This window comes from Arachis ipaensis, chromosome B6 (genome assembly GCF_059453495.1).
Source record: "Arachis ipaensis isolate K30076 ecotype BB chromosome B6, ASM5945349v1, whole genome shotgun sequence".
NCBI classification, from domain to species: Eukaryota; Viridiplantae; Streptophyta; class Magnoliopsida; order Fabales; family Fabaceae; genus Arachis; species Arachis ipaensis.
In genome coordinates, this window is record NC_142441.1 from 146,570,168 (window position 1) to 146,595,014 (window position 24,847).

The 24,847-nt window shown below is 36.1% G+C and overlaps 3 protein-coding genes across 3 annotated transcripts; 1 reads left to right on the forward strand and 2 right to left on the reverse strand.

The window, feature by feature from the left end:
- The first annotated feature begins 2,370 nt into the window (after positions 1–2,370).
- LOC107648510 (uncharacterized) lies at positions 2,371–4,793 on the forward strand. Its single transcript, XM_088489910.1, has 4 exons — positions 2,371–2,568; positions 4,465–4,525; positions 4,617–4,680; positions 4,775–4,793. The coding sequence occupies exons 1-4, from the start codon at positions 2,371–2,373 to the stop codon at positions 4,791–4,793; spliced, it is 342 nt and encodes a 113-aa protein (XP_088346036.1).
- Positions 4,794–6,272: 1,479 nt separating this feature from the next.
- Positions 6,273–6,938, reverse strand: LOC148563075 (uncharacterized). Its single transcript, XM_088491147.1, has 2 exons — positions 6,825–6,938; positions 6,273–6,734 (listed from the first exon to the last, which is right to left on the reverse strand). Exons 1-2 carry the CDS (start codon positions 6,936–6,938, stop codon positions 6,273–6,275), a joined length of 576 nt encoding a protein of 191 aa, XP_088347273.1.
- A 16,121-nt stretch (positions 6,939–23,059) lies between these two features.
- Positions 23,060–24,040, reverse strand: LOC148563076 (uncharacterized). The gene is made up of 2 exons (XM_088489978.1): positions 23,819–24,040; positions 23,060–23,332 (listed from the first exon to the last, which is right to left on the reverse strand). The coding sequence occupies exons 1-2, from the start codon at positions 24,038–24,040 to the stop codon at positions 23,060–23,062; spliced, it is 495 nt and encodes a 164-aa protein (XP_088346104.1).
- Between the last annotated feature and the right edge of the window lie 807 nt (positions 24,041–24,847).

Here is a 24,847-nt window from a genome sequence, read left to right on the forward strand (position 1 = left end):
GTTAGTGTTTCCAGATAGACGGTGGTCTGATATTTGACCTAAGTACCAACCTGGTTGCACAAACAACGAAGTGAAAAATGACATCGACAGAAATTCACAATCAATGAAGCAAATAAATCATATATTCACATACCCGAAAAAAAGGGATCCACCAAACTGCTACTAATCCTGTTGCGTTTGGGTATTAGGATTTTCATCAATTTCCTTTCCAGGTGGCCGCAACCTACTCCGTGGTGTTACCCATGTTTCAACCACTGTCCATCTGATTTCAATTCGAAAAAAAAAACAAGTGAGAAACACACATTTCCTTATAATCAATAATGTAAAAAGTCAGTCATCTTAATCCAAGAGAAAACGAATGAGTACTTACGATGAAGAGATGCATTTGAACGCCCGAAAGGTACTCACCACCACTAACATGATAGGGCAGACGACTAAGGAAGATTATATAAGAGTATGAGGCGACCGACTTTGTTGATGAATATGGATCTGCCTCTGATGACATATGCTTAAGGTTTCCTTCGAATATAGCTGGTGTCTGCCTCTGATGACATATGGCTTCCTTCAAATATTGCTGGTGTGTGCATCCTTCTTGAGTCACCATTTTTTCTTTAGCATTTCATGGGCTAAGAAAACCAAAAAAAAAAAAAAAAACCCACACCACACCGGACTAGGGGTGAGCACGGGTAGCGGGTACCCGATTACCCGTCCAAACCCGAACCGAACCAATTAAATTGGTTCTGGAACCAACGGGTAATCGGGTCCAACCCGATCCAAACCGATTGTATTTGTAAGTGATTGGTTCGGGTATCGGTTTTGGTGGTGCGGAACCCGAACCAACCCGCGAACCCGAACATATATTAATTAAATAAAAAAAATAAAAATATATATATAGCTTTTAGACTTTTAGTGAGTTTTGAAACCTGTAACCCTAACACTATGTCATCAGCGGCGCCCTCCCTCTTACACTCTCAATGACTCAGTCTCTCACCTCAAACAAACCCAAAAATCCCACAAGCTGCAGAGGCAGGCGCATCGTCTTCCTGGTAGCAGGACGCAGCAACCACCAACCAACTTCGTCTGCGGTTCCCTCTCTAGCAGCCAACTACTTCTTCGGTTAGCCGTTCCCTCTCTAGCAGCCAACTTCTTCCAGGCTCCAGCGTCGTCTTCTCGGGTTAGTCAGTCAGGTTAGTCTAATTTTTGGGGAATGTTATATGTTAGTGTTAATAGTTTTATTGAGTGTTCAATTTTTGAATTTATACATTCTTAGTTCTTTGTGTGCGTGCATTTTCAAGCAATGTTAGGGTTTCGTACTTTGCTTTTGGTAATTCATTTGCTTTGGTTTTAGTTTGTGATTGTCACTGTTAAAAGTGCTTCTGAATTTGAGTGGTTGGTAATTTTTTGAACTCTGTCATTTGTTCAGAGAAACGAGATTGGGTTGGTTGGAGGCAAATATAGTGAATCTACACCAGTCTATCAGCTACTTCACAGATTCGTAAGTGTTCAGATCTGAATCACAATACATTATTCCTAATATATATATATATATATAAACTTATTCTTCTCCCTAAGTTCCTTGCTTCTAAATTTGATTGGTGAATTTTGAGTTGAAATACCTTTTTTTCTGATTTTTTAGAACAGTAGATACTATATTTCTTTACCTTGTGTATTCAGTATCATAATGTTTCTGATTTTTTCATTTTTTTGGTTCACAGCACTTACTTTAAGTGCCACAAACATACAATGTAGAACTTTCAATTTATTATATTGATTATGTTTATATTGATTATATTGATTATGTTTATATTGTGAAACCAATGAACTAAATTTGTAAGTGGTGTCACTGTCACATTCAATTCCCACATATAATATAACACAAATTAAATCACTTATCACGTTTATAATAGTTGCACACTTGCACTAATGGTTCCTTGCTTCTAAATTTGGTTGGTGAATTTTGAGTTGAAATACCTTTTTTTCTGATTTTTTAGAACAGTAGATACTATATTTCTTTACCTTGTGTATTCAGTATCATAATGTTTCTGATTTTTTCATTTTTTTGGTTCACAGCACTTACTTTAAGTGCCACAAACATACAATGTAGAACTTTCAATTTATTATATTGATTATGTTTATATTGATTATATTGATTATGTTTATATTGTGAAACCAATGAACTAAATTTGTAAGTGGTGTCACTGTCACATTCAATTCCCACATATAATATAACACAAATTAAATCACTTATCACGTTCATAATAGTTGTACACTTGCACTAATATACAGTATACTGGATTTTGACTTTTTTTTCCTTTTATTCAAATCAAGTACTAATTAATGAATTAATTTATGTATTTTGCAGATTTAAAAATGGGAAAAACTGACCCAAAAAGTGATACGGTTGTTGGAAGTACTTCTTCTCCAAGTGCAGCCATTCCCGCTGCTATTGACGATGGTCTTTCTGGTGGAACATCACAAAGTCCAGCTCCTCCACCGTTGCCTGCCTCAAATCCTTCATCGGAAACACAGACCGAAGCTGCTGGAACTACTGGCGAGCCTCCAAAAGAGGTAAAACGTAAACCCAGTAGGGCACCTAGTAGTGTTTGGGCTCACTTTTCTAAAACTTCTCCTAATGAAGCCTGCTGTAACTATTGTAAAAAAAAATATGCATGCAATAGTTCTAGTCATGGTACAACAAACTTGCATAAACATTTAAGGATTTGTACTAAAAATCCTCAAAAGCAAGTTGAAAAGGGGCAGAAAACTATTGCACTTGGGAGCCAATTTGAGGATGACCCTAATGCAGTTACTATGAAGCTTGTTGATTTTAATCAAGAGGAAACTCGTCTTGCTCTTGCAAATATGATAATTGTTGATGAACTTCCTTTTAAATTTGTTGAGGCTCAAGGCTTTAGACACTTTATGAGTAAAGCACAACCTAGGTTTAAGGTTCCCTCCCGTTGGACAATTGCTAGAGACTGTATGGCTTTGTTTAGATATGAGAAAGAGAAGTTGAGAAATTTGTTATCTGAAAATCGCCAAATGATTTCCCTAACTACTGATACTTGGACCTCAATTCAGAATTTGAATTATATGTGTGTGACTGCGCATTATATTGATGAGTCTTGGACATTGCACAAAAAAATTTTGAATTTTGGTCTTATTACTGATCATAAGGGTGAGACTATAGGGAGAGCCTTAGAACAGTGCTTGCAAGAGTGGGGTATTAGAAGAATATGTTGTGTAACTGTTGACAATGCTAGTGCTAATGGTGTTGCAATTTCATATTTACTTAGAGGCATGGGAGATTGGAATGGGTCAACATTGTTAAATGGGGAGTTCATGCATATGAGATGTTGTGCTCACATTTTAAATCTAATTGTCGGTGATGGTATGAAAGAGATTGATAGCTCAATAACTAAAATCAGAATTGCATGCAAGTTTGTTAGGTCATCTCCTGCTAGGATGCAAGCTTTTAAAAGGTGTGTTCAAGAGGCTAATATAACTTGTAAGGCTAGTGTAGTGTTAGATGTGCCTACTAGGTGGAACTCTACCTATTTGATGCTAGAGGCTGCTGAGAAATTTGAATCGGCTTTTAGTCGGCTTAGTTATCAAGACTCATTTTATTTGTTGGCGCTTGAGTCTGAAGGCGGACCACCTGATGCTAATGATTGGAAAAGGGCACGTGTGTTTGTGAAATTCTTGAAAATATTTTATGATGCAACTCTTACTTTTTCTGGTTCTTTGAATGTTACATGTAATAATTTTTTCAATAAGCTGTGTGACATTCAAAAAACTTTGAATAAGTGGAGAAAGAGTAATGATGTTGGTTTGCAAAAGATGGCGACACAAATGAAAGTGAAACTAGACAAATATTGGGAGGGTGATGGCATAAATTACTTTCTCTTTGTGGCTGTTTTTCTTGATCCTCGTTACAAGTATGAGTATGTTGAATTTTGTCTTAATCGGGTGTATGGGTTGAATCAAGCCAAAGATATGTTGAAAAAATTGAAGGATATCATTCATAAGTTGTTTGAGTATTACTCCATGATGTATCCCCTTCCGGATGGTAGTTCTTCTGGTAGTTTTAATTCTAGCATTGCCTCTCATGATCATGGGGTTGGTGGTGAAAATGCAAATGAGGAGGAAGATGGCTTTGAAGATGAGTTTAGATTGAGGGTTAAAAAAAAGCAAGGTGAGGTCAAAAGGAATGAATTGGAAAGATACATGGAAGATGATGTGGAGGATAACATTCCCGGTTTTGATATTTTGCGTTGGTGGAAATTGAAATCAATGAAGTATTATGCTCTTGCTCACATGGCTAGGGATTTGTTGGCTATTCCCGTCTCTACTGTGTCTTCTGAGTCGGCATTTAGTACAAGTGGTCGTGTGCTTGACCAATTTAGAAGCTCATTAAGTCCTTCTACTGTTGAGTCTCTAATTTGCTCACAAAATTGGTTGAAGACTCAAGAGAAGATGTACGACTTAAAGCAAGAACTTGAGGACCAAGAAAAACTTGAATTAGGTAACTATTTTTAAATTGTATTTCTTTAAATTATTATGTAATTGTTGTTATTGTTGAGTCTCTAATAATAATTTAATTACTATTAATGTAGAGCTCTCAGCTTTAACAATATCTAATCAAGCCATTGGAGTTGATGTTGTTTACAACAATTTGAGGTTAACATTTTTATTTACTGTTATTTGTTGAATTTCTTTTAATTAATCAATTTTATATGTTGACATTAGCTAATTATATGCTGATTTTTTGAAGGTCACAACTTCTCTCTTGAATATGCTTGGTTGATGGAGTGAAGAATTATGGAGTGAAGACTTTGAAAAACAAATATTTCTATTGCACTTTTGTATTGAGCTTCTAATGTTTAGATTTTATTGTGTTTCGGTTTTAGCTTTTTTTAAAGATTATTCACTAGACTTTTGTATTTAACTTCTAATATTTTTATTGCACTTTTATATTTTCATTAGACAAGATTATTCACTATTAATATGTTTGGATTTTGATGAGTTTAGTTTTTAATGTCTTTGGTGTTTAATATGTTTGCATTATTTTTGTTGATGTTACATGTTTATTGTATTTGTTGAATTTTTAATTTTTAACATAAAAATTTGCCAATTTTTTTTTAATTTCAAAGTTATCGGGTACCCGCTACCCGAACCGAACCAACCCACTCTTAATCGGTTTGGTTTGGTTCGGGTACAAGCATTAAAAAACGCAAATTCGAACCAAACCGAACCAATTACTTTTTGATCGGTTCGGTTCTAATTTTACCTTGAACCCGAACCAAACCGACCCGTGCTCACCCCTACACCGGACATTCAACCCAGAGTAGATCTAAGCCTAATTACAATAAATTACCCAACATTGAGTCATTAATAAAAAAGATACATTAACAAAAACATGCGGTTCTGTTGTCTTTCTCATTGATTGGGCCAGATTTTTTTTAAAAGTATGTGCAATTACCAAAAAGAAAATTCTCATGTAACCAAATTCCAAAAAAAAAAAAAAAACAATTAGTTCTCCAACGAAGAATGGTTTATCAATTTTAGAAAAAAAAATATGGTTGATTGGATATTAAAGGCCAACAAAAAAAAATTTTCTTCCCCAAAGGAATAAATCCATTCTGGCATTTTTTCCAAAAAAAAGGCTATTCTGCCATTTGATCTTAATAACAAAAAAATTCCCTGCTAGTTAAAATGACAACGCCAATTATAACATTACGAAAACCTACATCATTGGCGAATGCGAATCTGATTGAGTTAATATCCAAATTTGTTTTCAAATACATGACATACCAAAAAGCAAATATAATTCTTCAACAACCAACTAACAGATAATTGAGTTTCATAATTCCTAAAACTATGGGAAAAGTTTTATCATCATAGATGGACAAACATGTCAAACACAGGCGCATAACGCCTTCTGTTCCTCATCCTAAGGCATCCTATCTGCATTGAACCTGGATGATCGTGATTGGCTCAGTGGATATCACCTCGAAGATCCCCACACCACCTGGCTTGAAGTTGCACAATGAAGCAAAATTTTCCTATCCTCCAGAAATAACGCCGAAGCTATCGTCCCTTTTTCCACTGTACCTTGTGTATGTAGCTTCGACCTCTATGTGGCCGTGTGTAAGGATGATAGGGTGCCTCTGAGCAGTGAAGTGACTAAGATGAGGGACATTGGGTTGATTTTAACACAAGATATTTCAGTAAGTATCAGCTAATTTAATGCTTCTTCAGTAAAAAATATTTTAAACAACAGGTTGCAACAAGTAGACACTTACCAACAATCGAGACGACATGATGCGAGCAGTTAGGTCCATCACAAAAAAGGGCCACTTGGTAGATACCTTTGCGGCAACGGCTTTAGCCCTGGTTGAAGGAGAGATGTTGATACACTTTGCAGTTTGAAAGTTACCAGTCCTTACATATGGTGGTTCTTCCGGATCACGGAGTTGGTATGAATTCTCAATGCCACCAAAATCAAATATCTGAACTTGGAAATTAGAGTTTCCTTTGTGTTTGAAATAGAGCATGGAGTCCAAATTGATTTTGTATGTCTGGTAGAACTCCTGCCAGCCACGCGTCAAGGCAATTTTGCCATTTTGAACTGGCGACCAAAAGCACCAAAAGGGGTTGTTCCTTCCGTCAGGCACAACCAGGTCCAGGAAAGGGATACGGTTTAGGAGCTCATCTGGAGTTATCGGTAATGACTGTTACACAGAAGTCAAGTTTAGTTAAAACATCGATATAGCTGGATAATGTTTGAATTCAAAGGTTTGTAGTCAAGGGAGCTGATTTACCAGTTTAAACATTGATGACCTTATTACTGGCTTCAGAAACCTCAACTTGTAGTTCTTCGTACTATCCTGATCGATATGTAGCTTTCTCTTACCCTTGTCCCTGGAAGACGTCATCTATGGCAACTGCAAAACAGAGTTCATGGCCACAATCGAATCAAATCAGAGTTCATGAGAAAAACCTCATACAAGTGAAACTTACGGTTCAAAATCTACAGACATGCATATTTTTGTTATTGGAAAGAAAGTGGTTCAATTTTTCCACAAACAGTGCAACTTTCGTTGCATGAAACAGATGAATGTCATGAACTTTTGAATCGTTAACAGAACAATCTTAAGCAAACCTAAATACAAAAAATTCTTCCTCGGATGAACAAATGCGAAATCCAAATCTTTCACTGATTCCTTTCAAAAATCTTAAGTTGTTTTTATTGATTTTACTACCATTAAATTTTTATTAAATGGACATTGCGTGAAGATGGTGATAATTACTGATTGCTATCAGGAGAAGAGTTAGTATAGAGGTTTACCTTGGTCGGCATTTTCACGGGGTTGAAGATCTTGGAGTCGAAAGCTTCAGCAGCAATGTGTGTTCCTTGGGGTTACAAGGAGGAGTGTTATATGAAAGAACATGGATACTGAAAAGGGTACTTAAGTTGCACGCTTTTGAGATATAAAAAAAATTTAAATTTTAAATTAAGTATTAAAACGTTGCCTTTTTAATACTCTTGAACACATATTCCCTTATATCCCAATCCTAACTCCCCGTAAATCCTCCTTCATCAATGCCTGCAGTTTATAAAAACGTTAAAGAATTTAATTTTCGTTCAAAAACATTTAATTTTCTTGGAAAATTAAATTCTTCAATGTTTGTTATTAACCAAATTAATGCTAGAAAAAAATATTACTTGTTGAAACACAGTTTATGACTTAAATTAAAATTTTGAATTCCTTTGATTACTGGGTTTATAGATAACTACTAGTATTTCCTTGGAAAATTAAATTCTTCAATGTTTGTTATTAACGAAATTAATGCTAGAAGAAAATATTACTGGTTGAAACACACTATATGAGTTAAATTAAAATTTTGAATTCACTGGATTACTGGGTATCATTTTTTTTTTGTGACTATTACTGGGTATCTTGATAACTAATAGTGTTACCTTGGAAAATTAAATTCCTCAATGTTTGTTATTAACCAAATTAATAATAGAACAAAAAATTACTGGTTGAAACAAACTTTATTAGTTAAATTAAAATTTTGAATTCATTGGATTACTTGGTTTCTTGATAACTGATAGTATATAACAAATAAATTAGTTTGCGATCTAATTTAGTTTTAAAAATAAATAATTTATAAAATTTATTTCATAAACAACGTGTATTAGAATGGGATAACAATTCTCAAAACATTTGTGATTCAATTAAAGGGGAGGTATGCAAATTATTTTTCCTTCTATAAACGAGACATTCCCGACACATTTTGATAATCAATTAAAGGGGACTAATTTACGTTTTCCAAACATTAGGATAATCAAAGAATTGCCTAATAATAACTCCTCTACTTCCACTACCACTGATTCGATGTTTAGATTTAACTCTCATTTAAAAGTTGCATTAATTCCCAACTAACATAGCAAAAAAAAAAGTAACACCCATTAATCCACTTTACACCTTCCTCTGCTTCACTCCCGTGGCCTATCCCTTCACTAACAACCACATCCAGCTTCGCCGTGTTCAAACAACAAGGGAACCTGCATTTCGGTAAGCATCTCCTTCTTGTATCACCTTTGATCACGATTCACGACGATGTTGTATCTGTAAAGAATTAAACGGAGCATATTTACAAATTTTCATGTAGAAAGAGTTCAAGTTTGTGTGCTACAGTAAATAAAGATTCATGTAAACATAGGCTATAAATCAACTCTTTTTTAGCTTTCATTCCCCTGTTTTTCATTTGTCATTATTTCTTCCTGTTGGTTAGGTATGTTAATGCATTGAGGAACATACAACAATCGTACAACCAATTTTATGTCTTTGGGCCCTTTGCAACAGATGTACGTTAATGCACAACTCTTCCTTTGTGTTAATTGATATGCTTCTGCTCAAAAAAATTTCGAACATTAACGTATCATGGTTTTGTCTTGTTTCACCACAAGATGATATCAAATTCCCACCTAATATCGTGCATCTATTCAAGTGGTACACTACGACGGATCTTTATTTAATAGACACTCAAGACAATTGCCTCCATATGACACCCAGGAGAGACAGTGACAGGTTCTGGATTAAGGCAGCTGACGTAGGGAGGATACGACACATGTATAGACGATCTTCTTTGCTGAGTGTGGAGCTGAGGTACATTGGTTGGGGTGTATTCTACATGATTGTCAGGGACATTAATCGGAAAGAGGAACCTCCATGTGTCGTTAACGAACTCTATGCCTCCAAAGTGTTGTCCGAACATATTATACACAGCCTATTGTTGCGATGCGGTGCATACTTCAACAAAGAAGCCCAACTAAGAGTCTACCACACCGAAATGTTCCTAAGGTCGCACCGTCAAAGCCAACAACAACAACATGAGGATACTCAGCAATCAAAGTGAGCATCATCTTTGCATTGTTATCTGCACTAAATTGTTATGTATTTAATTGTTATGCCTAAATTTTTGAACTTTACTACAGTGTCAACAAGAGGCAACAAGGTGGGGGGCTGACGCAGGTCCTAGTAAGTGGCAGCGACCCACAACCTCCCCTGACTCGTCCGTCAACCATGGATCAAACTAGCAGATACCTGCAGATCTTTAAAAGTTCCTGTGTAGTGTAATTATGTTTAAATGTTTTTGTGAATGTGTTATTTTGTCTGTGATGTGCTTTGTTTGATATTTGGTGAATGTTTGTTATATTTTGAACAACATGAACGCCATAATTTTGTAACCCTCATGTAACATGGGTTTATTTTATCTCTTCGTCTTCTAATTTGTTAATTGGGATGCCCTGCCTATTTTGGGTTAAAAAAAACAATTATTGAGACTAGTATGTTGACAAAATATTGAATTCCTAATAGGTACATTGTCACTGGCCCGTTTATCTTTAAATTGAATTTTTTGGGCATAGTGTGTAAGGCTAAAAATTGACAAAACTTTTTTTTGTATTAACAACAGCTTTAGGGCCCTTGAAACAAATAAAAAAATGATACACAACCACATACACCAAGCCAATTTCTTAATGTCAAACTAAGAAGGTGCTATTCAACGTGTATAGTTCCAAAAAAAAAAAATACCTGGTATGTCCACTACGTTTCTCCCAACAACTTCAACTACATCATAATATCTTTGTAAAAGACTCCAAACTACATGAACTTAATTACTAGTCACTATATTCGAATTTAATCTTCATGACCACAGCAAAAAAAGGAACCAAATTGATCAATATTTTATGACAAAAACAAGTAAGATATAATGGACGGCATGTTTAAATTAGAGACCATTTGTGCTTTTGTGGTATATCGCATGGGGTTCCGTTTAATCCCACATAAGGTCATTATCAGCTCTACTAACAATAAGACATTCTGGTGTAACTAAATTAACAAAATAAAACTAACCTTCACCGTGTATTGTAGACTAATCCACACAGCGATAATGTGTTCCTGTCCACCATCTGATCCAACTTTTCATCCCTTGTATGGAATGATGAACAACATTTTTGTCCCCCATGATAATATGCGGGATTGAGGCGTCGTTGAAAAGAACGAAAGCAAAGTCACTGGAGTCTTTGTCCCTCTGAGGCATCACTGTCACCTTATGAACCACTTGACCAAACAAGTTGGAGAAAAACTCAGCAATGGCTTCCGCAGTGGGCATAGACTCTTGACCAAAGCAGATGGTCAGTGTCTTTGGACGCTCCTCGTCGTCCAGCTCCTTGCAGACATACTTTTGCTTTCCCTTTTCTTGTTGAGTTTGTCTTCCTCCTTGTTGCATATGCATTCGTTGGGCAGTGTAATGTCCACTCAATACCTCTGGTGCAACAGATCTGCCCTCGTCCTGTGTTGCAACCCAATATTCTTGCAGGATTCCTGTGATAGTCCAACCACACGGCATCCATGGTGACGTCGCCTAGAATTCTAGAGCAAACATTTGAGAGGGTATCGGGAATTATCGTTTGGAGAACGGATCTCATCCCATGAACCTGGGATACGGTGACCTCAGTTCTCAATGTGTGTCCGAAGGTTTCAAGTTTTTTGGATTTCTCCACAACCCCTGATAACACGGGAGATAGTAGGCATTTCAGATATATGACATAATCCTCAGCAAGACTGTTCATAAACCAGCTACCTTTTTTTGTGGCATTTTGCATAATACCGCTTAGTCCCATGCTCTTCAATGACAGCAGAAATGTATTGACCATCAAGGACTGTGTAACTTCACGGTGAAGGACTTGTGTCAGCATCTTGAATGCAGTTCGATCGATTCCATGAAACATGTCCAAACATTCAGTTGCCATGCTTGATGGCTTCCTTCTGGTATCCATGTTGTTTGGGGCAAAATATGGAACGATATAGTTTGTAGTTTTTGTGCGTAGTCCACTCACTTGAAGCCTCTTTCTTGTACGCATGCATCATGGTCGCCACTTTATTGCACCATGTTATTGCTCGTAGTCCTAGACTAACCATCACCTACCTTGGAATATTAATTAATGTCCTTAATTATGTGGTATATGGTATTATGGATACCACTAGGTGCGGTTTAGAGTTTCTTCTTCTAATAGAACATGCATTACATTTACCTAATACAGAGAAATTGAAGTTAAATTGAGTAAACCTCCCCATATTTTATGAATCATGCCAAATTATTTAGCTTAAGCAACTTTATACCAAAACTGAGTTTTAGCGTTATCGGTTTAGGGTTATTGGTTTATGCTTTAGTGCTTAGGGTATATGTTTTATTAATTTTGGGGTCGGGTTGATGGTTTATGGTTTACGATTTAGCCTTTAGGGTTTACGGCTTATGCTTTAGTGTTCGCGGTCCAGCGTTTAGGTTCAAGGTTATACGTGATAGGGTTTACGTCCTACGGTATAGTGTTCAGGGTTCAGTGATTGGGTTTTAGAGTGTATGGTTTAGTACATATGGTTTAGTGGCTTGGCGATTTACAGTTTAGGGATTACGGTTTACGGTGTACGGTCTAGTATTTAAGGGTCCAGTGTGTATGGTTTACGATTTAAAGTGTAATGTTTAGGTTTTACGGTTCTATGGTTTAGGGTTAATGCTTTCCGGTTTAGGATTCACAGTTTACGGTTTAGGTTAAGCGGTTTAAGGTATGCGGTTTCCGGTTCAATGTGTACGGTTTACGGATTTGTGTTTACAGTTTTAGGGTTTACGATTCTCAGTTTACTTTTTAGCGTTTATGACTCCAAAATTATGGTTTCGGGTTTACGGCTTACGGTTTAGTTTCACGGTACAGTATTTAGGTTTAAGGTTTTACGCAATACGATTTACGTTTTATGGTTTAGTGTTCACGGTTTAGGGACTATGTTTTAGAGTGTATGGTTTCATACCTATGGTTTATGGTTTAGCAATTTACGGTTTAGGGTTTAGGGTTTACGGTGTACGGTCTATTATTAAACGGTCCAGTGTGTATAGTTTACGATTTATAGGCCATAGTTTACATTTAACGGTTCTATGGTTTAGGGTTAATGCTTTTCGGTTTAGGGTTCACGATTTACGTTTTCGGTTAAGCGGTTTAAGGTATGCGGTTTCTGGTTAAATATGTACGGTTTACAGTTATCTGTTTACGGTTTAGATTTTAGGGTTTACGGTTCCCGGTTTACTCTTTTGGCGTTCATGGTTTATAATTTATGGTTTCGTGTTTACTGCTTATGATTTAGTGTTCGCGGTCCAGTGTTTAGGTTTAAGGTTATACGTGATAGGGTTTACGTCCTACAGTATGGTGTTCAGGGTTCATTGATTGGGTTTTAGAGTGTATGGTTTAATACATATGGTTTAGTGGCTTAGCGGTTTACGGTTTAGGTATTACAGTTTACGGTGTACGGTCTAGTATTTAAGGGTCCAGTGTGTATGGTTTACGATTTAAAGTGTAGTGTTTAGGTTTTACGGTTCTATAGTTTAGGGTTAATGCTTTCCAATTTAGGGTTCACGGTTTACGATTTGGGTTAAGCAGTTTAAGGTATGCGGTTTCCAGTTCAATGTGTACGGTTTACGGATTTGTGTTTACGGTTTTAGGGTTTACGGTTCCCAGTTTACTTTTTAGCATTTATGACTCCAAAATTATGGTTTCGGGTTTACGACTTACGGTTTAGTTTCACGGTACAGTATTTAGGTTTAACATTTTATGCGATACGGTTTATGTTTTACGGTTTAGTGTTCACGATTTAGTGACTATGTTTTAGAGTGCATGGTTTCGTACCTATGGTTTATGGTTTAGCGGTTTACGGTTTAGGGTTTTAGAGTGTACGGTTTCCTCCTTCATGTTTTTTTTCCAGGTATTTTTATTTACATTTTTTTTCCTTTAACAATTAAATTTGTAAAATCAATTTTACACATAATTTTCTTTGCAAAAAAGAAATCCAAACACACGACTAATAGTCTTTTTTTTTAATTTCGTTATTTTTGTTCGGGGAAGGAAGTGCTTTACGATGAGGGATGGGAAGTTCAGTCTCCTATAACTTAACTTTATGGGCGACGGCCAAAAAGCGAAAAGCAAAAAAGTCATTAGGCAATAAATTAGATGATGAGTGTCCATGACAAAGGAAAAATCAAAGAAGTGTGTCGGAGACAGGTAATGTAATACACATAATTAATGAAAAGGAATATAACTCATACGAAATGGAAAAAAATATACCCTTTTCTCGAGTTATTGACCTAATACGTGTATGATTTTCAAACTAACCTTTTCGAGTGTTTAGCCGTCTCATTAAACTTTGTTGTGGACTAAATCTTTGACTGGGTGTGTGATAATGAGAGATAGCAACACACACAATTCTGTTATATGAGTATCGTACATAATGAGAATTAATTGATTAAAATTCATGGAGACAAGCATTCATTACGAAAATTAAAATAAATCTTTAAGTAACCTATTGGTTTATGAAAATAATAGACAGTTACTGGAAAATTTTTACTAGCTTTGACTACAACAATGTAAATTAACTAATGTATTGATCTGAATAACTTCAATTAGTTCCAAAAGATGGAGCCTTCTCTTTTACCAATCAGAAAATAGAGTTTTAAATAAATTAATTTTTGGCAAAACGTTAGGAATATAAACTGGATACGTAAATTGCTTCATATATTAGAGGTCTACTACCAAATATCAATCAGCTGTCAGAACTCCTTTGAATAGTAGGGACAACCTACCATGTTTGTTATTCTTTTAAGAAATTGTGGTTGGTAGTGGAGTGAAACTCATTAACTGTACATGTTGCAATATTTTTCATGTTTTCTTTTTTAAAATTTAAACAACTAAAAAACCCAATGGCTGCCAGAGGGAAACGACGCTCAACACAAAAAATGGAAAAGGGAGACGACAAAGACAAAGAGGAACAAACTAGAAAAATCTCAAGAAAAGTTATCGATAAGGAAGTGATAGAACTGTCATCCAGGTGAGAAATAAAATGTATTTTCACAAATTGTAAGTGTCCTATTAAATCAATTCCGAATACAAAGTGTAAATATTTTATGTTTTGTTTATCACAGTCTCCGCGGAAGCACCATGAATGACCAGTGACTACATGTAAATTTTAATGGTGGAGCCGGTAAAGAAATTGGCGAGGACTTCGATAAAACTACCATCCTAGAAGGGTCCCTAAAAGATGTGGTATCGCAAATGTCGACGATGATGAATACACTTTCAAACCTTATTGCTTTCCAGACCAAGACGTGTTATCCTTTGTTCGGAACAATGCCACAAACGATTAATCTTCGGAATGGTCCGGCCGATAACTTCAACCCTATAGTGATGCCTGTGATAATGAGCAGATTCAGTATGCCATCTGGTACTGTTGAGAGGAATCTAGATTCATACAAAAAGAATAGATCCAACATGTCCAGCATTCATCAAGCCGCGGATTCAATTTCGCATAAATATTCAAAGTATTGTTCAATGTCTCCGAAGTGTGAACAAACAACGCCAGCTGATTATGTTATTCACCGCAATTTATTCTGTGATGATGGTACTAGAAAGAAGACAGATACAGAACCAGTTATACCGAATAGCTTAGACAAAGCTGTATATGTTACCTACTTCAACCCGGCTGAATGAAAGTTGCCACTAAGGAAAGAGTCCGCAAAGATACCTGCGGTGGGTTATTTCCTTTTATGGAATCGTTAAAGATTTGTTGTTCTAATTAAGTATTAATAACTAACGGGTAAGTGATCATTTTATCAGTGGACACCTGTTCTGTTCCGTCCCCCAGCTGATATGGAATTGTGCAAGGACGAACTTTCAGTCGTCACCTACGTCTTTGGTTCAGATCTAGAAGATGAAGAATTGAATTCGGAGATAATCTCACAGACAAACTTGTGGCACGCTAATAGGAGGGTCATGTATACTCTACTACCAAACAAACCATTGGTGGATGAGGTATGAATTTTTCGTCATTAGCGTTTGTTAATTTGCATAAATGAAATTGCGACTGTATAAAGTAGTTGTATTAAGGTCATAACTGTTTATATTTGTTCTTTTTGGCCGTCAAACAACGAATAATTTACCAGATAATAAACTTGACATCAAGCGTGTTCATGTCTGATGCACGCAACAATACCAGGTTTTCCAGCATGTGGTTTTTACCCACTACATTTTCGGTGAGTGCAAACCATACACATTGTCCATGGCATGGTTTCCAGTGATCTTATACATGTTCCTATAAACTCAAATTTCAGCAATTTGCCCTTAATTGGACTCACTCACCAAAGACTTTGAAACGTTATTACGCGGAGAAATATATGGGAGAGTTTGAAACCTTATGCAAGGTAAGTTTCTAATTTACGGATCACAGTATATGTTACGGTCAGCACAAAATGCTTATTCCAATATAACTTATGTGTGTATTTATGTTAGATTTTTATTCCAATGAATGAGGATAACATGCACTAGTACCTGCTTGTAATTGACGTTGAAAAAAGACACCTGATATTACTAGATTCTAAGCCATGCATCTCGAGTAGAACCAGGTGCCGTCGTTGTGCCAAGCTAATGGTAGTGTTTTAAAATTTCTAACGAGCAGAAATAACGATTCTAAATTACTTGAACACGCAGTGGACTTGACACATGAAATAAATTTTACTATGATTACAGGCACTGTTTATTGAGGAGATGCTTGATGACTCGACCTTCTATGCTCACCAGACAACACAAACCAGTAATTTCAGATTATCCTATAATACACCCTGCAGAGATTGGCGAGCAAAAGGATGGCTCGTAAGAAACCGTAGAATTTTTTATTGCTAGTTGATTTCTAAATTACTGAGAGACATCAGTGATTGTGCTAATTTGTGATGAAAATTTTTTCTTTGGCACAACTTAAGGTGACCGCCTAGATATTGATGTTGTTATCGTGCTATACACTGCTTTTCCTTCCAGTCTTGGTTAAGGATGATAATATTTTTTACAGTCCCATTCCATCTGCTATCATCCTGTACCCTAAGAAATTAAGGCGGTTATAGATTATAACAAACTATTTTTTAATATGCAAGGAATGATTGTGGAGTTTGGGTGACAACCTGGATGAGGGAGTGCCAATGGAGGGATAACTACAATATAAAGGTAATTATAAAATAAAATTTCTTTCATGGTTTCGTATACTCTCTTAAAATGTTAATCTAACGTATGCTGACATCTGACTTTTTGGCACTTAGGTAAATGATAGCACAAGATTGCGCCTGGCTATTGATCTGGTCATGAATCCGTTCAATTTGAAATCTCAGAAAGCCCTTGAGGGCTGAGGCGTCAAAGACATACTATAATGAAATATCTAAAAAGGAAGAGCGATTGGTTAACGGGAAAGGAAATATGCTCTGAGTTATTTATACCTAAGCCCTTCAAATAATTGTGTTAATCTCAGTTAGACTTTTAATACTTTAATGTTTGCAACAAGTTATTAGGATTATGTTATTTGCAGTACTTTACGTTACTTTTCGATTTAGGTTTTGTATTGCGCTTATTGATTGAGAAAAACTACTGGGTCATAACAAAATCGAACTAGTTGGCCCGAACCCGTTATAAAAAAACCAAAAATTTTTTTAGCTGAGATTCTGATAATTATATTTAATTAATAGGATTTTTTGTGCGTTTATAAAATGGAATACCGCGTTTTGTTTTGTTAATGATAAAATCGTTTGAATTATTTCCCATATTTTGTAAAGCAATTAACTAAAAATGATTTGAATAATTTACCTAATGACAAACACAAGATTACACTTATTATAATGTTTTAATTTTATTTTGTGTGACCTTCGTTATGTTTATGTTTATTCATTTAGTGATACGCATACCAACGAAGGGTTATTAAACTTTATTTACCTTTTCCAAACAAATTTTAATACCATTTAGAGAGATTTTATTCTATGTATTTATTATTCAGTTTATATTTTCGAAAAGGTTTAATTACTAATGGGGTTTGAATCCTTATGGATGGCTTCCAGATATCCCTTCAACTTCCTATCCAACAAGTGCGACGTTTGGTTAAACCCTCTTTAAAAGTTAAACATGACTTCCTCCCAACATCACTTGATACCAACAATTTAAACCCTCTTCTAATTCACTCACCGCGCCTATCAACTACAGCAACTACTCACTACTTTTAGCAAACAAATATGGAGCCAGAATTCCGGTAAGCATCTAACTGTTATATGCTTTTTGATCAACTATTTTTCCACACACATTACTGTCTCTCTTTGCATGGTTTGTTCTTTTTAACATTGATGACTTTTTAATTTTTGGTTCCAGTTGGCTAGTTACGTGAATGCATTTAGGAACGTAAGAAGATGCCCTGACCAGACTTTTGTGTTAAACCTATTCACAACTGATGTAAGTTTATGGGCTACGCCACAAACGTTTCTACTTTTTCTTTTCTGTATCTAATGTTTTCAACATCTGTGTAACATGTAATTTTGTTTTTGTTACTATAGGAAGATGTACAATTTTCACCGCACATTGTATGAAACTTCTCTTTCTTCACAACCACTGATCTCTACTTTATAGACAAACAAGACAACTGTCTCCATATCCACCCAAAGAGAGAGGGTGATAAGTACTGGATCAAAGCATCAGACATAGGGAAGATTAGATCTCTCTATCGACCAACTCCGATGCTTATTGTGGAACTGAGTTACGTTGGTTGGGGTATCTTCTACATGCTTGCATGGGACAATACTCATACTGAGGAAAAGCCCAGATCGGTTGACGAGATATATGCGTTGAACGTGTTGTCTGACCAAATTATACAGTGGCTGGCGGACCGATGCAAGGCACACTTCAACAAGGAAGCACAGTTGGCTGCGTTCGAGACCGAAAGGTTATTACGCCTGGAGCGTCGGAGGCAACAAGGTTCACCACCGCATTCTCAGGAGTCAAGGTAACAATAATTTGTTTACTAAGGGGATTAAATTTACAGTATTTTTATATTCATTCATGTAGAATAATTTTGCCAAAATTATTACAGGATCAACCTCCATCAACAGGGGGAGGGGCAGTGGCAGTGGCAGGACCTAGTAGGAGATACCGAAGAACTTCCTCGTCTGACTCTTTTGAGTCGTCTATGAACCAAAGGACACCATCATCATAGGACAGAACAACACAAATTTATTTGTTTTTGGTATTTTGGTGCACTTATGTTTTGTAATAATGTTTCGGTAGCCATGTTATGTGTACATATTTAGTTTTGTGGACATGTTAGTATTCTGTTTCATAAATTTGGTTTTGTTATTGTGAATTATGTGTTTCAAATTGTTATTTTGTGAATGTATATATGGATCATATATACCGCATTCTAGTGGTTTTGGTTTTATTAACTGTCACACAATTCTACCATCAGAAGAATTTTATACTTCCAGTCATTATTTGTTAAAAAATTAAATGACAAAAGCTTTTTCATTTGAAAGATTTGATTCTGGTATTTGTATGGCCACATGGGTGACGGCCTAGAAGTGGTAACATCCTATTTAAGAATTGAAAAATTTTTTAATACTTTATGCAGAAACTGCAGAAATAATTAAATCGGGAGTGAAATGATTAAATTGGGAGTGATGGGATGAGGGGTTCTAATGGTATGATAAGGGAAAAATATTGGAAATCAAGTTGATATAACTGGATAAGTTAGGTAAATACACATTCAGGATGCCAGACTAAGTTAGCAAGATAAGGTAAATACACATTCAGGACACATGGATTTGGTTAGCACGTTTTTCCATTGTACAAGCAAAAATTGGAGGCAGCTGCTAATTTCAAATTAAGTAAACAAAAAATCAGAGATAATTTAAGCTAGAATGTTGGAACTCCCACATAATTTATTTGCTATCATAGCCAAAAACTTTGGTAGACGAGACAATTTTAATGGTACACAAAAGCTCATTCAAACTGGTGACAATAACACCGGTAACATTATTCTGCCATATCAATTCTCATTGGATGTAACATCTCACACAATTAATAAGTTAGAGAAATTTAAGTTCATTACTTATAAGCCAACCAGAGACTTCAACCTAACAAAAATTATAGCAAACATTAACCCACCCAAAACCAAGACTACCAAACGAGCCTCTACAAAAATGACTAAATTCCAACTAACTTACCTTCCGTTGCCGGTTATTCTGGATGAACTGCTGCAAGAAATCTTCTTGTGAAGCAGTGCTAAAGTTGTAGGGAGATGTATGTGCTTGAATAAATTCTGGCTCCGACGCCTACGACAGCCAGAGACATGCATACAACACATGCGAAGGTAGAAAGTGTTAAATCAACATGTCTTGTTTCATGTTGGATACTCACTACTGTTAATGGGTTCAGATTCACTATTTATAGTGAATGTTGCTTCCAGAGAAGAAGTGCATGTTCAGTAACCTTTCAGAGTTGGAATCTATGGGTGGTTTCGTATTGTGGGAGTGTCAAATGGGAACATATGTTTCAAGTTCTCCCGTGACCAAGACGACACAAGACTTTTGGTATGAAATCCAACAACACAACGCGCTAGAGAAATTTCCGACCCCACAGGGACCACGGTAGATCATATTTCCCAGTATTTGATTTCGGTCATGTCCCAAACATAGATGCATATAGCATCATACATATGTGCAAAAGGGACATAGCTGATGCCTACGTTTTTGTTCTACATGGTTTCACTGTGTTAATTGTCTCCCTGGTGTAGAAAAAATTAACCCTAACTCTGTTTTTCATAATGGTCATGCATATTGGATTACTGATACAGGAGATAGTTATGCTACACCCAAGTCTATTTTATGTTACAGTGTCCAAGATGAATCTTTTAGCGAGGTGTCTATTCCAGTAGGTGCAATATATACCGTTCACAATTTACTAACCCACAAGGACAAAGTTGCACTCCTCGCTCATACACACAATGAATTTGGTTATGTCGCATCAATTTGGCATTTGAATGAGGACGCCGGGGGAAACAAAATATTAGAGCCATACTACAGGTTTGGAAATCGAAGCATCAGAGAAAATCCAATACTATTCGTAGATGATAACGTAATTCTGTTGGTGAACAATTCAAAGGAAAGAGAGTTACTCGTCAATTCCAGGTACAGAGAGCTTGTGTTGACAGAATATGACATTGAACATGGCACAAGAAATCTACTAGTGAGGAGAGCATGGTGAGACCCAGGAATCCCACACCCGATAACAGTTAGGTCTACACTCAAGTATTTTGAAGGGTTGTTTTCGGTTTAGAAATAATTCACATTTAAATCTACTCTGACTAAATGTATTGTGGAACTTTGTTTAACATCTATGTTTAGTATTCCGGTTTCGGTTCTTTATGGTTTTTTTTGGGTAATGGAATCGCCTGTTAATTGTTATAGCATTGGTTACTTCTAAGTTTGTTTGATTTCAGTTTAACTTACTTGTGTATGTTTTACATTGGTTTGAAAGGCCCAAAGTTGAGAGAAATGGTTAATTAACAGCTTCACTCTTTCTAATTCTATCTAATTGTGTATGTGACAAATATCAGCTAACCAACTAACATTTTACGCGAGTATTCAAGGAAAACATGCTATTCAAACAAAGATTGAGCAGAGTAAGTGAAGGCAATTAGTAGACAGACACATGAATGGAGTAAATAGTTACCTGGAGAAACTTGGTTTGACTTATAATTCCGGAAAAAGTTGGGCTTAACCGGTTTCAAGCCAATTGCTGCATTAATCCTCAGCTGAACATTTTACTGATGTATTATTTTTGTAGCTGGCCTAATTTCATAGATAGCCCACTTTACTTTTAGAGAGACTTGAGCTACCAAAAAATAAATGTTTTTCCAGGTTAGTTCACCTAGCCCAATCCCAAGTCTGTCAGAAAAACTAAATATTCACTTAATTAAACTAACACTGGGAAAAACAAAATATTGATCACCTTTGATCATCTACTATGTTACACCTTAATACCTAACCAGAACTCAACCGGGATGATTATGAATCCACACATGCATACAAAATTCGACCTATAATTCGACCAATTTTTTCCTATGTAACACGATTCCACCAAAAAAGATGACATATAAACAGGCATTCAAGAAACTACTTGAAATAAGTTAGAAGACAAACTTACATGATGGCCACAGGTTTCAGGACCACAATTGTAGACACCACTACTGTCTTCGACGATGGCACAACCTAACCCAGTACATGGTAAGACCTGCAATAAGCCATACGCTGATTGAATATTAGTATATAAGAAGAAAAACAGATCAACCCAGTACATGGTAAGACCTGCAATAAGCCATTAGCAGTCTATAACAAGCTATAACAAACTCCAGGTTGCACTCTACCTACACGGCCACGTCTCTGAAATGATCAACCCATTAGCACTATTTCTTTGACTTTGACTTAGAAAGTAAGAGGAATTAAATAAAGTGCATGAAGGGGGCAATAAAGTCAAACAAATTTACAAATAAAGGATTCAGCAATAATGGCAAGCTCCGGTTTTTGAAAAAATCAGATGTTTCATTTGGAGCATTAAACATCATCTGCAAGGGGATAAAGATGATGATCTACAACTTCAATACCTGATGAGCTAAAGCCTTTGAAATCCATGATGGTAACAGACAGGATAGCTTATTTAAAGCATCATAGCTGGTCTCCTTTGCTTTACCACATTCTATGACATACACAACATCATCTATGGTGATGCTACTCTCGGCGATATTTATTGCTAGGACAATTTTTCTACAATGGAAAAATAACAATCATCAAAATTACAAAACCTGAGAGTTAATAAAAAATAGCAATCCACTTTTTGCTAAACAAAGTATGTATATTAGAACAAAGCAGTGGCCAATCATCATGGTCAGATAAACTAGAAGTGTTAAGATTTATTTAGGTTCAAAGGATTAGGAATTTGAAAACCTATGCAGGAAAATTTCTGAAAGGAAAGCAATTAAACTTGACTAACACGTTGCAATTCACCAATTTCCCCAAGCCTAACATAACATTCTAGTTGAGTTTCAGCTTCTTCATTCTCTTATTTGTTCATATTTATGCTGCACACTAGTATATAAGAAGAAAAACAGATCATGTCAATTATCTATTGTGGTTGCTGCATGATTTGTCATGGAAGTCACCAAATCATCAGTCTATATTGTCATGCCCTTCTTCTTCCTACTCTTACAGAATTGTCAAACATTGAGTTATAACATGACTGCAATATTAAGCATTCATGTCACTAAAAAAAGGTTGTTATTTTCTGGTATTCAGATTGACTTACTACAACATATTAGCCTTCATATGCTATTGAAATTAGTAGGGAACTTCGATAACTAACTCACGAAAATATATACCATAAAACATATACGTATGTATAGGTAAAACAAGAACACGTAACTAGAAACATAATCAAATTCCAACCATGTTGCCCATATCAAATAAACGTCATCGACAATTTTTACTTTAAAAGCTTCAAGAAATTGTGTGTCTACATTCTAGTAGAAAAATTCAGAAAGAAGGAAATTATTCTTAAGTTTCTGAACCTAATAGAGGTGCTTCAGGTTCTGGTTTTGATCTAATCATTAGACTTTGTTGATGAAGCCTCCTTCTCTCTTGCAGCTGCTTCTCTAGTCTTCTTCCTCAACTCTGCTTCTCTACTTTTCTTGTTCAGCAGCTTCTCTAGGTTTACTATTCTTTCCTCTACATGTGCTATGTAGTTATCCATTCCCACATGTTCTTCGTCATGATTCTGCTTTCCATCACTCGATCCCCTTGTAGCCTCCCCCGCTCTGACCCTTACAATGTGGTCATCAACCCAGAGAAAGAAATTGCAATGTGCTTCTATCACCTAAATCAAATAGAACACAATGAATGTATGGTGGTACAAAACACTCCAATTCAATCTAATCCACATATGTCACTGTAATTAATCCCTAAAGGCTAAATCTAAAAAATCCTTTCAAATTTTTAAGCCATTTTTTATATCAGATCAGGTTCCATGTCAATTCATGTCACAATCAACATTTTTAATCTAGGTAGATCTATTTTCAATAAATCAACTTTTTTTTAGTTCTCTATTATTCTTCAAAATTAACCAGGACCAATATCAAATCATATACAATATCAACCCAATTTAACAGCAAATCGCTTACAAATCAAATCATTTTCATAACCAATAGGCATGCCATTCCAAACAATTCAAAATCACATCCACAACAACTTGAGCTAGAGAAAATAACCAAAATCTATATTCTAAACCTCAATTCCAAATATTCAAAATTTACCCAATTTTAGCATGAACTTAGTGATCATACATGAAGAATTGCGTGCTTACCTTTAACAATGGGCATCCAAAAAATAGCCTATTCGGGTTGGTGTCTGTCTTCGACATGTAACAGATGGCATATTTTTCGCAGAAGCATTTTGGGGCCACACCATCTTTTACATCCCCAGGTTGCAGCGAACTTGAACTTGCATATCCAGCTATCAGTTCCTGTTGTCCGCCGGCTTCGCCTCTGTCTCGTCTCGTGTTTGAGGAGCATGCATTACTGGCCATCAATCTGATTAACATTTAACACCATCATGAACAACTATTATCAACTATTGCATTCAAAATTGAAATAATCTGCTTCGATCAACGGTGATTAAAGAAAGTGAATAATAGAACAAATCACGCAAATTTAGTTGTGAAAATCGACAACAAAAACAAATGAATTAGCTAGAAGAAGCAGTAGGCCTTACAATGGTTTTTCGAGAGGGTTTTGCACGTGGGTCACCGGAACCATTTTCGGCAAGGAGATGAGTTACATTCTTCGACGATTTCAGAAATACTTCACTCTGCCTGTGAGTCATAGAAAAGAACACCCGCGTAACCCTAGACGAAGAAGCAGTAGGCAGGGTCTTCGACGGAGTTTGGAAAAATCTGTCACTAACGATGAGTCACTGAAGAAATCAGAGGAATGAGGTAGAAGAAGAGGCTGTGGACATTACAGCAGTATTTGGAGGAAGGTTTTGCGAGTAAGTCACCGAAAAAATCAAATGCATCACCTATAGGAACGGTTGGAGGAGCAGTGAGGTAGAAGAGGAAGCTATGGACATTACAGGGGTATTTGGGGAAGGTTTTACGACTGGGTCGCCAGAAAAATCAAACCCATCACCTATAGGAAGGGTAGAAGAAGCAGTGGACATTACAAGGGTATTTGGGGAAGGTTTTGTGAGTGGGTCGCCGGAAAAATCACACCCATCACCAACAGGAAGGGTAGAGAAGAAGGGGCAGTGGACAGAAGGGTAGAAGAAGCAGTGAGGTTGAAGAAGAAGCAGTTCCTTCGAAGTGTATTTTGAGAGGTAGAAGAAGAAGAAGCTA

Coding starts and splice junctions, on each gene's coding strand:
- LOC107648510 (XM_088489910.1), top strand. CDS start 2,371: ATGGGAAAAACTGACCCAAAAAGTGATACGGTTGTTGGAAGTACTTCT. Junction 2,569..4,464: donor CTGGCGAGCCTCCAAAAGAG/GTAAAACGTAAA, acceptor AATTGGTTGAAG/ACTCAAGAGAAGATGTACGA. Junction 4,526..4,616: donor CCAAGAAAAACTTGAATTAG/GTAACTATTTTT, acceptor CTATTAATGTAG/AGCTCTCAGCTTTAACAATA.
- LOC148563075 (XM_088491147.1), bottom strand. CDS start 6,938: ATGACGTCTTCCAGGGACAAGGGTAAGAGAAAGCTACATATCGATCAG. Junction 6,735..6,824: donor GGTCATCAATGTTTAAACTG/GTAAATCAGCTC, acceptor TCTGTGTAACAG/TCATTACCGATAACTCCAGA.
- LOC148563076 (XM_088489978.1), bottom strand. CDS start 24,040: ATGGCCAGTAATGCATGCTCCTCAAACACGAGACGAGACAGAGGCGAA. Junction 23,333..23,818: donor TTGGATGCCCATTGTTAAAG/GTAAGCACGCAA, acceptor TATTTGATTTAG/GTGATAGAAGCACATTGCAA.